Source organism: Garra rufa, chromosome 18, assembly GCF_049309525.1.
Source record: "Garra rufa chromosome 18, GarRuf1.0, whole genome shotgun sequence".
NCBI classification, from domain to species: Eukaryota; Metazoa; Chordata; class Actinopteri; order Cypriniformes; family Cyprinidae; genus Garra; species Garra rufa.
The window spans coordinates 18,122,607-18,140,722 of record NC_133378.1 but is presented as its reverse complement, the minus strand read 5'-3'; the positions used below and the strand labels follow the sequence as shown (position 1 = coordinate 18,140,722).

General features: G+C 34.5%; 1 protein-coding gene across 9 annotated transcripts; it reads left to right on the top strand.

Annotated features, from left to right (window-relative positions):
• The first annotated feature begins 107 nt into the window (after positions 1 to 107).
• Positions 108 to 17,408, top strand: tpd52l2b (tpd52 like 2b). 9 transcript variants are annotated; one of them, XM_073822861.1, is made up of 10 exons: positions 108 to 337; positions 2,713 to 2,864; positions 3,499 to 3,647; positions 6,562 to 6,621; positions 10,092 to 10,139; positions 11,362 to 11,463; positions 13,768 to 13,794; positions 14,115 to 14,159; positions 14,475 to 14,523; positions 15,800 to 17,408. In XM_073822861.1, the coding sequence occupies exons 1-10, from the start codon at positions 319 to 321 to the stop codon at positions 15,884 to 15,886; spliced, it is 738 nt and encodes a 245-aa protein (XP_073678962.1). In that variant the 5' UTR covers positions 108 to 318; the 3' UTR covers positions 15,887 to 17,408. The 9 variants fall into 9 exon arrangements, with proteins under 9 accessions (XP_073678962.1, XP_073678963.1, XP_073678965.1 ...); XM_073822862.1 differs by having other exon boundaries at positions 109 to 337; positions 14,118 to 14,159; XM_073822864.1 differs by lacking the exon at positions 6,562 to 6,621 and having other exon boundaries at positions 113 to 337; positions 14,118 to 14,159.
• The last annotated feature ends 708 nt before the right edge of the window (positions 17,409 to 18,116 follow it).

Below are 18,116 nucleotides of genomic sequence, written 5' to 3'. Positions count from 1 at the left end.
CACCTAAGATTATATGAGAGTCTCTATAGTCCGTAAGCAGTTCTTTAATTTTAACTGTAATATGAGAGAGTTTTTCTCGGCTATTTTGTTGATCTCAGGACGCAGCAGACGTCATCTCAGGGCGCCGGAAAGAACGCGCACTTGGGCAGCTCTTCAAGCTGAGCTGGCTGATCGCTCGGGATCTTGTGTTGGCTTGTCAGGCGCTTTTGGATGTTTTGATAGTAGAGTGAAGACACGCATTTACGCCTCGCAGAGAAATATTTCTCCTCTGAATTACGCAACTGTCAAGACAACATTTTGAAGATCTAAACCGACGACATGGATTCCGCCAATCAAGGTAACGTTAAACAAAAACAAAGCCATCAAACAAGATAAAGAGAATTGATACAACCGCTTATACTTTTATGTCGTAATGTAGACTAGCTGTAGCCTTATCTGTGGATCCCAGCGTAGTCTATATGTAGTGGTGAAGGGGAGATCAGGGCAGGGCAGGCGATCAGGTTACTAATGCATAACAAAAACACATCGAGGCTGAGTGCAGGTGTTTGCGGTACAATAATTACATTTTACGTTACATTGAAATCACAGATGATATAGGGAAATATGGTTCTTTTTTGGGTGTGTGGCGTGGGCGCTTATGGCGTGGCGATTTTCAACTTGTATTTTGGATATTATTATAAACACACTAGTGAAGACAGCACTAGTCCTTTATCTGTTGTGCCATATAATGTGATGCTATTTAAATAGGCAGTTTAGGGTCAGTGAGGGGCTGATGACATGTCCCATTATTATAGCTCAGACGCACGTGACTCCTCTTTCACAGACTGACCTAAATTGAGCACTGTTTGATCAAACCTTTGAACTGTGCACATATGTAAAATGAATCTTTGAAAAAATATAAACTTAAATATATGAAAAGTACACTGTATGTTATTTATTGTGATATAAATGCATTTTCAGTCATTTCCATTGTATTGGAATGCCTGCTTCTCTTTATGCTATTTATGCTTTTAGTTAGATAAAACACTTGTGTGAACAGTGATTCATGGTGATAGGATAAATAATAAATAACATAAAAATAATGAAACAATGGCTTTTTCTTTTTGTGATGTATTTATTTTGGAATATGTACACTACAGTCAAAAGTGTTTAAGCAGTAAGATTTTTAATGTTTTTTTCTTTTTTTTTTTTAAAGAAGTCTCTTCTGCTCACCAAGCCTGCATTTATTTGATCCAAAGTACAGCAAAAACAGTAAAATATTGAAATATTTTTATTATTTAAAATAACTGTTTTCTATTTTAATATATTTTAAAATGGAGTTTATTCCTGTGATTTCAAAACTGAAATGCTCCATAAATGTATTATTATTATGTTGAAAACAGCGGAGTATAATTTTTTTCAGGTTTCTTTAATGAATGAAAAGTTCAGAAGAACAGCATTTATCTGAAATAGAAATCTTTTGTAATATTGTCTTTATCATCACTTTTGATCAATTTGAATCATCCTTGCTAAATAAAAGGATTAATTTCTATAAATACTTTCTCAAAAAAAAAAAAAAAATCTGTATATACATACAGTACAGACCAAAAGTTTGGACACACCTTCTCATTCAAAGAGTTTTCTTTATTTTCATGACTATGAAAATTGTAGATTCACACTGAAGGCATCAAAACTATGAATTAACACATGTGGAATTATATTTAATTCTATAAATATTTAATTCTATGTATACTTCTGCACAACACAACTGATGGTCCCAACCCCATTTATAAGGCAAGAAATCCCACTTATTAAACCTGACAGGGCAAACCTGTGATATGAAGACCATTTCAGGTGACTACCTCTTGAAGCTCATCAAGAGAATGCCAAAAAGTTTGCAAAGCAGTAATCAAAGCAAAAGGTGGCTACTTTGAAGAACCTAGAATATGACATATTTTCAGTTGTTTCACACTTTTCTGTTATGTATATAATTCCACATGTGTTAATTCATAGTTCTGATGCCTTCAGTCTGAATCTACAATTTTCATAGTCATGAAAATAAAGAAAACTTTGGTTCAAAGGTGTGCCCAAACTTTTGGTCTGTACTGTACATACACACACACACACACACACACACACACACACACACATATATATATATATATATATATATATATATATATATATATATATATATATAAGGCTGAAGAATGATGCTGAAAATTTAGATTTGATCACAGGAATAAATTACATTTTACAATATATTCAAATGGAAAGCAGTTATTTTAAATAGTGAAAATATTTCACAATATTACTGGCTTTTGCTCTATTTTTGATCAAACAAATGCAGGCTTGGTGAGCAGAAGAGACTTCTTTAAAAAAAAAACATAAAAATTCGTACTGTTTAAAAACTTTTGACTGGTGGTGTTTGGGTGAAACCATGTGAAAGTTTAAAGTTTAAAGCCAATAAGCTTTAGTTATCATTCATACTGATAAATCATGAATTACTACTTGCTAGTCTGTTGCAGGTGGTATTAAAAAAAGTAATGTAAGTAAATTTTGTCATAACATGCCCTCAAATCTAACACAGTTGTTAGTTACAATGCAATTTCTGCAACAATTTAAACGGCATAAATACATTTTATTTTATCACATTTTTTTACAATTCTGTTTAGTGTCATTGAAATTATGGAGTTCATTTTTAACAAATGTCATTTTCTTTCAATCTTACAGACATCAATCTGAACTCTCCACACAAAGGCCTGGGTTCTGACTCTATCTCAGAGGTGCCTGAAGAGAGAGGGGCGGCTGCTGTGAGTCCTGGGACTCTCCCTCCTGGTCTGACAGAAGAGGAGGCAGAGGAACTGAGACTGGAGCTCACCAAGGTAAACACCAGCAGTTACTGCATGACCAGGGGTTCGATGATGTGCTTATCTTCTCCAACATGTCTTCAGATTAGGGCTGTTAATTTAAAGGGGCTATATGTAACTTTTTCCCCAAAATAAACGTAACAATAGCCTTTTTATTTGACCATTTATGACTCAAACATCTCCTGATGAGCATACTGACACCTTGTCAGCTCACAGTGGGTGCACCTATAAGCCTGTATCCTATTTTTCCTATTTTCTGTCGGGTCGGATTTTTCGCAGGCTGTCTGCGGATGTGACGTCAAGCGCGTTCATGTTAAACGTTTCAGATCACTCTGCTACCACCGCTAGTCATATATATTGCAAACAAACTTAGTTTCTCAAACAATATATGTATTTGACTGTTCTTACCTCTGTAAACATAATGTTGACTTCTTTGCAGCGGATGACTTGTCAAGTGTGTACGTACGAGAGCGAGCAGAAAGGAAGAGCAGTTCCGTTTTTTGGCCACAGGTGTCAGTCGCGAGTTTAAATTTCAGAAAGTTACATATAGCCCCTTTAACATGTTACTTCAGAATGATTCATTATACTCATATATTCATGTTATTGAGTTATTGTTTACATCTCTAAACAAACCATGACATCCAATTAGGTTGAAGAGGAGATCCACACCTTGAGGCAGGTGCTGTCGGCTAAAGAGCGCCATGCAGCGGAGCTGAAGCGTAAATTGGGCCTGAGCCCCCTGAGCGAGTTCAAACAGAACATCACCAAAAGCTGGCAGGACGTCCAGACTTCTAATGCGTAAGCATGCCTTCCTTCTCCATGTTCCACTTACTCAAACCCAGGAGGTAACAGTTAGTCTTCTGGGTTGCCATATGCAAAGTCGAACCCTAAACCTCCTTCACAGACCCTCAGTGATTTGACGTAATTCTGACAAAATTTAGAACTAAAGGGTTTGTTGAAGTGGCAAATGGGTGACGACTCTGCATGATGGCAGATGCAAGCTGGTAGCTGGTTCCATCAGTGGAGGAATTCACGGGAGAACTGAAGCCTTTCTAACTAATCCACCTTCAATGTGCTTTCTTCCAGCTCACACACATTCCTCTCGCTTTATACTGCTGGAAATCAGCCTAAAAATAAAGAGTCGCAGGTGTCCGGTTGCATTTTCTGCTGGATTGTACATTACCAAATGAAAGCATTAGAAAAAGCTCTTGAGTGCCTGTTCAGGCAGTGGAGATGACCATTGTTTTTTGTGTAATAATATAGACGGGAATCAATGCCGTCAGCTGAAAGTCCTTCAGTGTGATTGTTTTATCAGTTGAAAAATGGTCGTCCGGTTGCAAAGGGCTCTGTGGGAGGACTGTAGTCGACTCAGGCATGAATCACCACCAATTATTTTGTTCCAAGCTGGAGCTCATGGCCATTGGTTTGAGTGTGACTTTCAAGATTTTAGACAAACAACAGATGTTTACTGTTTTTGATTCTGTAGGTGGAAGAACTTGGGTGGTTTTATGAGTATGTGTTGTATTTTACAGGACTTTCAGTACAAGTCCTGGTCAGTACCTTGGGTCCTTAAAAGCCTGAGATTGCATAGGGCAAGACTACTTTGATGCGAAGTTAACTACTATTTTGGTAGTCTATTGTTAACCTACTGAAACATGTGTTTTTGTTTTTTGTTATGGCGTAATCACCCTGTCAGTAGTTTAGGATAAAGTGCCTGTTACAGTTGAGGTCAAAAGTTTACACCCCCTTTCAGAATCTGCAAAATGTTAAATATTTAACCAAAATAAGATCATACAAAATGCATGTTATTGTTAATTTAGTATTGACCCGAATAAGATATTTTAAAAGACGTCAACATATAGTCCACAAGTGAAAATAATATTGAATTAATAAGAATTACCCCAGTCAAAAGTTTACATCCCCTTGATTCTTAATACTGTGTTTTTATCTGAATGATCCACAGCTGTGGCTGTTTTTGTTGTTTAGTGATAGTTGTTCATGAGTCCCTTGTTTGTCCTGAACAGTTAAACTACCTGCTGCTCTTCAAAAAAAAAAAAAATCCTTCAGGTCCCACAAATTCTTTAATTTTCCAGCATTTTTGTGTATTTTAACTCTTTCCAACAATGACTATATGATTTAGAGATCCATCTTTTCACACTGAGGACAACTGAGGGACTCATATGCAACTATTACAAAAGGTTCCAATGCTTACTGATGCTCCAGAATGAAAAAACATGCATTAAGAACTAGTGGTGAAAACATTTGAACAGAATGATTTTTCTTATTTTGCCTAAATATCATATTTTCGTATTTAGTACTGCCCTTTAGAGGCTACAGAAGATAGTTACATGCTTCCTAAAAGACAAAATAAGTTACATTTACCCTGATCTGTTACATTCAAAAAGTAAATATATGAAAACTTAATTTTTGATTAGTAATGCATTGCTAAAAACTTAATTTGGACAACTTTAAAGGCGATTTTCTCAATGTTTTGATTTTGAATTCAGATTTTCAAATAGTTGTATCTCGGCCAAATATTGTCCTATGATATCCTAACAAACCATGCATCAATGGAAAGCCTATTCAGCTTTCAGATGATGTATAAATCTCAATTTCAATAATATTTAACATATAATAGCATAATGTTCTCTTTTTTTTTTTTTTTAAATTGCCTTAAAACGATATAAAAATGTATGTTAAACCAAAGATTAAATCTGCCTGCTAACTTAAACTGGAGTTTTTTTTTTTTTTTAACAAATGACAATAACAATATTTTAATAGTGGCCAATAATGGACCCTTTTCTCATTTGTGTGGTTTACAGAAGTCATAGATGGGTAAACTTAAAGGTAAATAGGAGTCTAGAGTAAATATAGTATTTGCTCCATAGAAAATCCCACAAGTCTATTTGCAAAAGAGGAAAAAATATAGTGTTCATATGATTATGGCAGTCTAAAGAGAGAAAGATATCAAATTTACTACTGTAGCTGTTGTATTATAATCTCTCAGTAAAGTAAACAAGATGTCCATAAAATTTATACACAAATGTGAGCACTTATTTTGCACATTATCTACTCAAATATATTCAAATTAGCCACTGGCGATTTAAAGTGGTCAAATGTGACCCTGGAGCACAAAACCAGTCTTAAGTTGCTGGGGTATATTTGTAGCAATAGCCAAAAATACATGGTATGGGTCAAAATTATTGATTTTTCTTTTATGCCAAAAATCATTAGGAAATTAAGTAAAGATCATGTTGCATGAAGATTTTTTGTAAAATTCCTCCTATGAATATATCAAAATGTAATTTTTGATTAGTAATATGCATTGTTAAGAACTTAATTTGGAGAACTTTAAAGGTGATTTTCTCAGTATTTAGATTTTTTTGCACCCTCAGATTCCAGATTTTCAAATAGATGTATCTTGAACAAATATTGTCCTATCCTAACAAACCATACATCAATAGAAAGCTTATTTATTGAGCTTTCATATGATGTATACATCTCAGTTTTGTAAAATTTTACCTTATGACTGGTTTTGTGGTCCAGGGTCACAAATATCAGCAGAATAATTTGCCTAGCCAATATTTCAGTGTGTCTGTACTTTAAACCATGGTGTTATTGGTTTGTAGTCAGTCAGAGATATCAGTAATTTCATATTTTGCTTTAGTGATGTGGCGTCCTGCAGCGCATAAGCATGTCTGTGTTTTTTTAGCTATGTGGCGATGTCAGAGAAGCTGGGCCATTGGAATGAGAAGGTTACAGGGTGTGATATGTGAGTGTTTGACCGCATCGGCACGTATTTGCAGTGAATGCATGACCTCCTTTCACCTATGCTCGACCTGTCAGTGAGAATGGAGAATTTGAACACCTGAATCCAGTTTGTTTCAGAAGGAGACATTAATGCTGCCTTGGGGTTTTTATACTCTGGTGATCACAAATCAATGGATGCAGCATATTAAATGTGACTCTGGACCAGAAAACCAGTCCATAAGGGTCATTTTTGAAATCCAAAATTGAGATTTATACATCAACAAGCTGAATAAATAAGCTTTCTATTGGTGTATGTTTTGTTAGGACAGGACAACATTTGGCCGAGATACAACTATTTGAAAATCTGGGATCTGAGAGTGCAAAAAAATCAAAATATTGAGAAAATCGCCTTTAAAATTGTCCATATGAAATTCATATTACTAATCAAAAATTAAGTTTTGATATTTATGGTAGGAAATTAACAAATTATCTTGATGGAACATGATCTTTACTTAATATCCTAATGATTTTTGGCATAAAAGAAAAATCGATCATTTTGACCCATACATTGCTACAAATATACCCAAACTACCTAAGACTGGCTTTGTGGTCCAGGGTCACAAATATAGACTCAGGTGTTCAAATGCTCCACCCCTTGATGTGTTAAATGAACCATCCATATCAAATAAAGCCTAACACAAATAACTAAAATGTTTTAAAATGTTATGATCTGGTCTCTTGTAGCATTGACTCTAACATGCTCTACAAAGTATGTATTTATCAGCCCCAGTAATTCTCTACTCGACTAACTGAAACTTTACATTGTATTAAAGGACAAAGAAGAATGTAGAAGAAAATAGAATCTTAATTGCAACGAGACGAAAGCCAGAAGTATTTGTTTTTAGCTTTTTAGTCGAAGTGGGTGTTTAAAACACTGACTCATGTCTCACATATTTTTGACTCTTCTGTTTTTTCCCCTTCACAGTCTCTTTGTCCACCCATGCAAGTAGTTTTCCTTAATTTCTGAAACAATCAGGAACATGCTTCTTTAAAAGTTGCTGCGTTCATATGCCATGACTTGAATAATCAGCTGGTCACAGCCTTGCCTGTTGAAATTATTCTTTTGTATAGCAATGCTTTATGTCTGCAAATACTTTACGCTACATTAATTCACCTCTTTATACACTGCATTACTACTATTCAAAAGTTCGCTAGAAGTTTGGGGTCGATAAGATTTAAAAAAAAAAAATGTTAAAGACGTCATCCAGGCTCACCATAGATGCATTTATTTGATCAAATGTACTTTAAAAAGATTAATATTGTAAAATGTTATTACAATTTAAAATATCTTATTTCTATTCTAGTAGGTTTTAAAATTTGTTTTATTCCTGTGATGGTAAAGCTGAATTTTCAGCATCATTACTCCAGTCTTCAGTGTCACACCATCAAAAATCATTCTAATATGCTGATTTGATGCTCAAAAACATTTCTTAATATTATTAATATTAAAAACAGCTATGCTGCTTAATATTTCTGTATTTTCATATTTTCAAGATTCTTTGAATAGAAGTCATTGCTCTATGTCGGGCTATCATGATTCCTTGATTCAGTTTGAGTGCTCAATTTTTAAAAAAATATTTTTTTTGCACTTCGCCCGTGTCGAGTAACCGGCAAAATACCGGAAGTGGCGCATTCCATGGATGAGAATCCTGCATGATATAATAAACCCATTTAAAAATCATAATAAAGCATAATTTACATTAAACGTAATAATTCCATTCACAGTAAATGCTGCTCCACACCAACTGTTATCTTTTACAAGTGTGGAGCGCCTCAAACTCCATCTCTGCATATTGCTGTGAGTTTGGGTTTCATCTGGGAAGGCAATGCACGCCATTTCATCAGACTTGAAAGGTAAATCATCAGTATCTTTCTTAATATGCTAATTGTTTATTGCGATTTCAAAATAAAAGTATAAACCCTAGCTCTGAGTTTACATGTTTTGATGTCCACATATTTAAGAAATATGTAAATGTGAAATATGAAAATATGGAAAAAAATGAAATATGTAAGTAGCATTTCTGTCGTAAAGAAATGGCCAAATATTAAAGGTGGACAAATGTAGGTGGACATTTGAATTAAAAGTTGTTTAAACAGAGATTAGATTGCGCTGTAAAATGTAAAAACAATCGTCAGGCCGTTGGTTTGATAAAATTCATAATGTACTTTACCTTTATTGTTTATAATACATTATGTATTTTAACAGTTTTGTTTAAAACCACGTGATTACTTGCTTTTGATACTTTATTTGAACTAATTATTATTGCATCATTGCTATTACATATGTATTTTAAGTAATTTTAAAGGCTATTGTTTCACTTATTATCACAAAAAAATCAAATAAAATGATCCGATTACTTGATTAATCACCAGAATAATCAACCAATTACTCGATTACGAAAATAATAATTAGTGACAGCCCTAATTTAATGTCCTTTCTTAATAAAAGAAGAAAAATCATACTGACCCCAAACTTCTGAATGGTAGTGTATTTACCTTTACAAAATATTAATGGTGCACCAGATTACTCGAACAGTTTATAATCGCTATAATAAAATAGCATCTCAAGCAGCTAATACTAAACTGTTCGAAGCCGCTGCAATTTTGCTTGATTTAACATATCAGAAAAGTCAAGTGAGAGAAACCAACTCTAGTTTTTCTAAGTTGAATTGTCTTACAGTAATTCTGACAGGTTTAGCTGTTTAGACAGTGCTGTCGTGAGAGGGTTATTCATGAATCGGGCCCTGTAATGAGACTAGGCCACTAAGGTCCTCTCTGGTTTTCCACAGGTCTCATGACTTTTAGCGGCAGTCCTGATGTAGTTGCAGGTTTAGCTGAACCTGTCAGACAGGCTGCTTTATCACGAGTGTGTGAGAGATCTCCCACTTCCCTCTTTACACACCGTTTGAATCACATTCAGACAGAGACGTCCACAGAGAGATCATATGTTTGTGTAAGGAAAGTCTTGTCAAGTTCAGATAAACGAATGCCACGTCTGCAGCTTTACAGACCAATCAATGCTTCCTGAAACCATTCTGCAGTTTTGTGCACTTGCTGTAGTCATGAATATTACATCAGAATCCACTTTGCAATATCCTCTGCGCTAACATGCTACATGTTTCCCAATAGCTAAGGTGGTTTGTAATGTCGTTTTGACTTTCAAGATTTGCTGTCTGTGACTTTTTGTGCTTGAAAGCTCCAGTATATACTCACACATCTTAACTGAGCACACAAGTTTCTCAAGTTAAACACCAGGAGTTTGTGTGTGTTTTAGAATAATAACCGGTTGTTTTTTTCAGGCTGTGCAGTTTAGCAGCGCTTGTGTTGTTTGTGAGGAAGCATAACTTTATAATCATCATTTTAAAAATGAAATGTATGTGTGATTGTGAGAGTGGAGATTTGAATGTATTACCCTGTTCGTTTGTACTGTAGATATCTTTCAGCTTCTGCCACTCTGGATGACATTGCCAGCTCTGAAGTGTGAGTTACTTCATTCTTTACATTCATTTTGTGTGTTTTCAAGGATGTTTTCTGGACTCTAAAGGTCATGAAGGGCGGCTTGCTTTGCTTTGTGGATATTTTGTTGCTGGGTTATTAGATAATAAAATCTTTATTGCATTTATAAGTAGTGTGAATTGCAATTGCAAATGTGCTTACTCTGTAGATGTGCATTACCATGTAAGTTTGGAGTCTTTTATGCTTACCGATGCTGCATTTATTTGAACAAAAAAAAAAAAAAAACAAAACAGGAAAAACAGTAATATTATGAAATATTATTATGATTTAAAACTGTAATAAATTGTATTTTAATTTATTTTAAAAGGTAATTTATTCCGGTGGCAAATGTGAATTTTCAGCATCATTACTCTAGTCTTCATTGTTACATGATCCCTCAGAAATCAGTCTAATATGCTGATTTGCTGCTCAAGAAACATATCTAAATATAATCAGTATAAACAGTTTTGCTTCTTAACATATTTATACCAAACCTAGTACATTTTGTCTTTCAGGATTCTCTTGATGAATTAAAACAAGTTCAACAGAGCAGCATTTATTTAAAAGAGAAATATTTTGTAATATTTTTGCCAGAACATTTTTTTGCCACTTTTGATTTATGCAATGTGTCCTATATAGTGCTGAGCAATGATTAATCGTGATTAAGTGCATCCAAAATAAAAGTTTTTGTGTACATAATATAATGTATATTTATTATGTGTATATATAAATACACACACATGCATGTATATATTTAAGAAAAAATTTTTTTTTACATATATTAAATATATTTATATATAATATAAATATATGTAAATATCGTCAAAATATGTACTGTATGTTTGTGTGTTGATAACTACATAATACATATACACAGTACACACACACACATTATTTTAACCAAAAACGTTTATATTGCATGCTAATAATCACGATTCATCGTTGCCCAGCACTAGTCATATCTGAATAAATATATCAGTTTCTTTTAAAACCACAATCTTACCCCAAACTTTTTAATGGTAGTGTATGACCAACTAACATTTCTGATGACTTCAGGGGTTTCAGACTGGTTTTTGTCATCATAGAGGCTGTGGTCATGTTGACTAACTACAAAGTGGAGAAGTTAATGGACATTAAAGAGTTTCACATGATTTTTGTATTTTTCTCTCTTCCACATCCTCTTCTCTCTGCGCTCTTCCTCTTACAGGTATAAAAAGACTCAGGAAACGCTGTCTCAGGCTGGACAGAAGACCACCGCCGCCCTCTCCACCGTTGGCACGGCCATCAGCAGGAAACTGGGTGACATGAGGTAACGCACAAGTCAAATTTCCACCCTTGTTCTTCCTGTGTTTCTCTAGTACTCTTATTCCAGTCACAAATTACAGTGTGACTTAGATTTTCATCCTTTATTTTAACTTGCATATGTTTTTTATTTAATTAATTGAACATTTGTCTTGGGTAATTATGAATTAAAGGGGTCATATGATGTTGCTAAAAAGAGCATTATTTTGTGTATTTGTTGTAATGCAATGTGTTTATACAGTTTGAGGTTCAAAAAACAATTGTCCACATATTGTATTGTTGCTCCTCTCTGCCCCGCCTAAAATGCTTTAGATTTTTACGAAACTCATCGTTGATGGAAACCAAGGTGTTCTCTGGTTGGCCAGCTATCCGATGCATTGTGATAGGCCGAATACCTCAAGCGTGTGATGGAAGTGTATGCCCCCTTACCATGCCGTTTCTCAGAGCGACGAGACAGAAACAATAAAACCCATTATAAACAAGCCAATTGTTGCATCCAGTGGGGACTTAACTTAACTTAAAAGCTACACCTTCTTTCTTTCATTATATGTATGGGCGGTATAATGCTAATCTACTCCGTGACGTGTTCCAGTGGGGGCATGTTTGAACGAGGCGTTTTAGGGAGGTGTGGCTGAGTCTTAACTTTTATAATAAATATCTCTTTGGTTTTGAGACTTTAAGCTTTGCAACTTTTCAGATCTTTTCCATGCACAAACAGCTTGTAACACTCCAAAGGGTCCCACTTTATATTAGGTGGCTTAACTATTATGTACTTAGATTAAAAAATAAGCACAATGTACTTAATGTGGTCATATTGCATTGCAAAACACTTTTGCTTCTATTAAGGTGGGATATGGGTAAGGTTAGGGACAGGTGTAATGGTGTGGGTAGGTTTAAGGATGGGTTAGGGTGTAAGGGATGGGTCAACAGTGGTAATTAGAGAAATTAATTGCAAATGTAATTACAGTTTTTTTTTTAAATATAAGTACAATGTAAAAAAACATGTATGTACACATTAAGTACATTGTACCAAATGATTAATTCAAATGTATATACATAGTAGTCAATGCCACCTAATGTAAAGTGGGACCCTCCAAAGACAAAGGAAAACAAGAAACCACATCTATGACCCCTTTAAGACTAACACATGGTTCCTTGTTAATGTCCAAGTGTTTTGTCTAACTTGGCGATTCAATTCTGTTGTTAAAACTGCTCTTGATTTGTTTTAAACTGCGTCTGTGTGTGTGTTTATGTGGCATTTCATGGACCTCCATCACACGTCTCTGATTTTATCCATTCTGTCTTTGGCTTTGTTTAGACAGGCAGCAAAAAATACAACCAATCCAATTCTTTGATTCTGAATACCAAAAAAAAGAAAAATCCAATCCAACAACATCCGTATGTGGATCGAAATCTGATGAAGTCAGAGTGCAGACAAAACAATGGATTGAAAGCTAAATTGGATTTGTATACAATTTGAACAAAGCCTTCATGCCTGTGTTCCCTCTTTCCCTGCTCTCTTATTGGTTATTGATCCACTCCTTCACATTTGTGTCATATCCTGCTGTCATTCATCATCACTATGAAGCCATTATTCGCCATAATGAGTGTAAATGCAGTGCGGCCACAGTCAGCAGAGCCACTTAAACTGTAACTTGCTGTTTTACTTCCCATATGATGAACAGAAGCTCTACCCAACCTGTTTTCCTGGCTCTTGATTCACTTTACTGCATATACTGTCTCTGTTTGTACCAGTATTTACACACATTTATTTAACTTCCTTCACCACTCCTAACACAAACAGAAGGCAGAAAAAAAGAGTTTTATAAAGGGATGAATTTCCCTCTGTTAAACGTGACCTGTTGGTAGTAGTTACATTCAATTATAAGTATCAAAATCACTGACTGCTCGATAAATCAGTCTCTAGTGTGTGACAGAGAGAAGCTAATGTCTTCGTTTAACAGATCGAAAACTTCAGCAATGTTATCAGTTAAAGTTCTGCTGCTCTGTCAATCCAAACGTCTTCCTTCATTCATCAGACAAATAAGTACATCCCTCAATTTTATTAGCCACTTTTAGTCATTGGTTATGTCATTAACATCTATCTATCATATTCACCCTATTTAATAGTTTGATTGTTCTTTTTTTTTTTTTTTTTTTTTTTTGTGGTTCATTTCGCTCTTCCCTCTATTTTAGAACAGTAATTCTAATAATTTGTTCTTCCTGGTTGCTTTGATCATGCTTAACACCCAACCTGATTGGTTTTGTTTCCCCATTTTCTTTTTAAACGCTGCCTTTGCTTGGTCTACAGAGCTCTTCCTTTCTCTAACTCCTTTGGGTAAGACTGATTAATGCCATCAAATAATTAATGCAAAGAGCTCTGTTTGTAATACCAAGCCCATTTCTTTTTTTAATAACTGTTTTTAATTATAATTTAAATGTAATATTGATTTAAAAGTTGTTTTAGCTCCGAAACCCTGCTAATTTTGATTCCTACCTGCTTATGCATGATTACAGTGCTATACTAAAATGTGATTTTTAAAATCAGACGTTTGAGCTGTAAATGTCTCCGACATACTACTTGATCTCTCTGCTTTACGTGCTGTCCTGCTTGCTTGCTAACACACACAACTTTTTCTCCTTTTAATGCTTTCGAAGTAGCAACTACTCCATTCGCCATTCAATAAGTATGCCAGCTATGAGGTAAAGTACTAGGGTAAACCACTGCCCCTCAGCTTAAACCCGTTTCTGATTAATTGTACATAGAAATAGTATATTTTCAAATACTAGTCATTCGTGTGAACGATATACAATTTTTTTTTTTTTTTTTTTTTTTTTAAACTGCTGGATGGAATAACCTCATAAAGCTCAATAAATGTTTTTGGGTTTTTTTGCATGCTTGTGGTTTTTAACTTTTTATCAGTCAGTTACTTTACTAAGCCCACTTGCTCATGTCTAATTAATTGTAATGTTTCTTCTGCTATGAACTCTGAGATTAATGTGTGTTTTGTTAAATAGGAACTCTCCAACCTTCAAATCATTTGAGGACAAAGTTGGAAACATCAAGGTAAGGCTTTACTTTTGAAATTGGGTAAAACAACACTACCAGTCAAAAGTTTTAGAACAGATTTTTTTTTTTTTTTTTTTTTTTTTATGAAATCTCTTTTGCTTACCAAGCCTTTATTTATTTGATCCAAAATAGTGCTTGCTATTTAAAATAGCTGCTTTCTATTTGAATATATATTTTTAAATGTCACATGATCCTTCGGAAATCATTCTAATATGCTGATTTGCTGTTCAAGAATTATTATATTAATATAATAGGATTTTTTGATGAATAGAAAGATCCAAAGATAAGCATTTATCTGAAATAAAAAGCTTTTGTAACATTATACAGTATACCGTTCAAAAGTCCGTATAATTTTGCTTTTGAAAGAAACGATAGAAATTAACACTTGTATTTTAAAGGATGCTTTAAATTGATCAAAAGTGATGATAAAGACATTTATAATGTTACAAAAGATAAGATTTATATTTCAGATAAATGCTGTTCTTCTTAACTTTCTATTCATCAAAGAAACCTGCATGAATTACCTTTAAAAAAAAAGTTATTTTAAACTAATTAAAACTTAAAATTGTACTGTTTTTGCTGTACTTTGGATAAAATAAATGCAGGCTTGGTGAGCAGAAGTGACTTCTTTAAAAAACATTAAAAATCTTACTGTTTAATAACTTTCGACTAGTAGTGTATATGATGCTCATGTTTGGCAGATCTGTTCATTTATTCAAACATACATTTAATATATTTAAAATATTGACAAAGACATAAACTTGTGTCAGTCGAATCTAAGCCATGTGGTACAACCATCATCCAGAAACAGAAAACATAATACAAGAAATGATATTACATACATCGAGATTTTTGAAATGGATCTCTCCAAGGCTGCATTTATTTGATAAAAACACAGTAAATTGTAATATTATGAAGAATTATTACAATTTAAAACAATGTTGTTTTCAATTTTAATATATTTTAAAATGTATTTTATTCCTCTGATGGCAAAGCAAAATTGTTAGCATCATTACTCGAGTCTTCAGGGTCTCATGATCCTTCAGAAATATTTTAAATATGCTAATTTGGTGTTCAGAAAACATTTCTAAATATTATCAATGTTGTATAGGCCAAATTTTCCTCAAAACAAAAAATTACAACAGATAATTTTTTAAATCATTAAATGTAAATGTTTGTTTTTTTAAAACTTGATTTTAAAAAGATTTTTCCTTTTATCTTGGACACTCTGTGTCCTGCGTGTTTCTTAATGGTTTTTCCATTTGTGTGTCAGTATAAGGTGGTTGGAGGGAAAGCCAACGGTGAAAGTGCCCACTCTCCGACCGAGTCAAACCCGCCGCAGGACAACCCTCCGTTCTGAGAGCCCGACCTCTTGATTTAAACACTCATCTCATTCTTTGTGAATCCTGACTACACCCACACTTCAGTTCTCCCAATTCTCCCGTTCTCTCTCTTTCTCCCGTTCTCTCTGAATACTTTCATCCCTCCTTCCTCTGTCTCCTTTGAATACCCCTCCACCTACTGCTAGCATGTGCTTGCTCATCTCACTAAAAACACACACATAGTACAGATTCTGTGCCATGAAATCATCACAGGTTGTACAAAAGAAGACAAATGATGAATCATTTTGTATTAGAAACTATTTTACACTGCTTTGCATAATGTTTTTACATAACTTTTATCTATATATGACTATAAATAAAATCAAATAACTATATTTAAACAGTACTGCCAAGCAGCGTCCATCAGATGGCAGAGGGGTACAAAATACACAAAGAACAAACATTTAAATCTGAAGGGGGGAGGATTTTAGACCAATAAAGAAACTTGCTGCAGGTTTCTATGCTGCTGAGCATTCAGTTGAGTTATTTTTTACTCTCAGTACAATGTGAAGCGATGCTTTGCTGTACACTTGGTGAATGTCTGACCTTCTCAGTCGGCCTTACACTCACACCCTATTGCTTTATTGGTCTGTTGCTGGTAAAAACATGTTACACAAAGTTGTTTTTTGTTTTATCTTCTTTTACCTTTGCTCTTTCTTGCTCTTGTTCTGTTGATGGGAATGTTTTATTTATGCTGTGTTTACGTCGGAAATCGCTTGCCTTTGCTTTGTGCCATGCTCTGTGATGCCATAGACTTTTTTGCTGTTAGAATGTTTCACACATACAAACTAAAACTGAACTTTCACATCACAAATATCACTGTTCAATTTAAAGAAATAAAAATGCAGTTACTTGTGCACTAACCCAAAATGTCCAATGGCGAGTATGTCCTGCTAAGTCATTTTGATTTTAGTGGCATTTGTTTTTGTTTTTTTTCTTCTCCCCAACAGACGTGAACACTAGTGTAGTCTGTATGGTAGCACAGTCACTTTTTACCTGAAGGATATTGGAATATATTTCATTATTAGCAAATGTAATCTCTTATTTTGCTTTCCGTTCTATCTTGATATTTCATTCACTTAAATGGGTGTCATTGGGTGGCCTTGTTTCAGTATACTACACAATGATGATTAAGTCCCTCATTGGGTGAGATGTAAGGGATTGCGTACATTTGACTGTCTGGTGCGGATGATGAGATGCCAACTTCACGCGACTTTCTATTGGAATCCATGTGTAATGCCATAGAACTAATGTGAAAAGAAAGGGTGAAAAGATGAGAAAAGATCATGAACTTTTAGAGGGAAAGAACTTTTTTTATTATTATTTTGAGTAGTTATTCTGGGGAGGTTGTTTAGGGAACAGACACCATATAGCTTTAAATTAGAGATCTCAGTCTAGATTTAAAGGCTCAGATTGTTTTCTTTTAGAACAACACTGGTGTAATGCTTCATTTATTTTTGTCAGTTGTTTGTATATCAATAAAGCATTCGTTCAAATGGCCTTTGGTTTGTTCTTTTCTCTTCCGTTCATAATGTTAGTGACATAAATCTGCCAGCAGGTGGCAGTACAGCAATACAACTGACTTGATCAGGATTGGAGAGGCCTTTTGCTTCTACAGGCCTTTTGTGCTTTTTACGCAAACATGCAATTGAAGCATATCTTACTTTTTAAATTTATCCGTGTGTCTTAGTATTTTTGCATTGTATGTAGAGAACATACTTTTGGTTAAGAAATGTAAACATTAAAGGGATAGTTCACCCAAAAATAAAAATGTGATGTTTATCTGCTTACCCCCAGGGCATCCAAGATGTAGGTGACTTTGTTTCTTCAGTAGAAAACAAACAAATCCAAATTACACCCTATTGCTCGTGACGATACATTGATGTCCTAAGACACGAAACGATTGTTTTTTTGTGAGAAACTGAACCGTTTTATATCATTATTTACCTCTGATACACAGCAATGTCCATCTGTCCTGAGCGTGAGCTCAGCATCAGGCACGTTACATGTGCACGCGCTCTGGCGTAGTATACGCAAACGACGGAAGCAATCTGTCGCGTGTATACAACACTCACTGTTTACACGGTGCACAGAGATTATGGGTATAGCGGCTATTCGAAATGGTAATTACTTGCGCATATCCTAATTTGTTCAAACTGATTTAAAGCTAAAAGATTACGTTTGCTTTCGTGAACTCATCCAGGACTG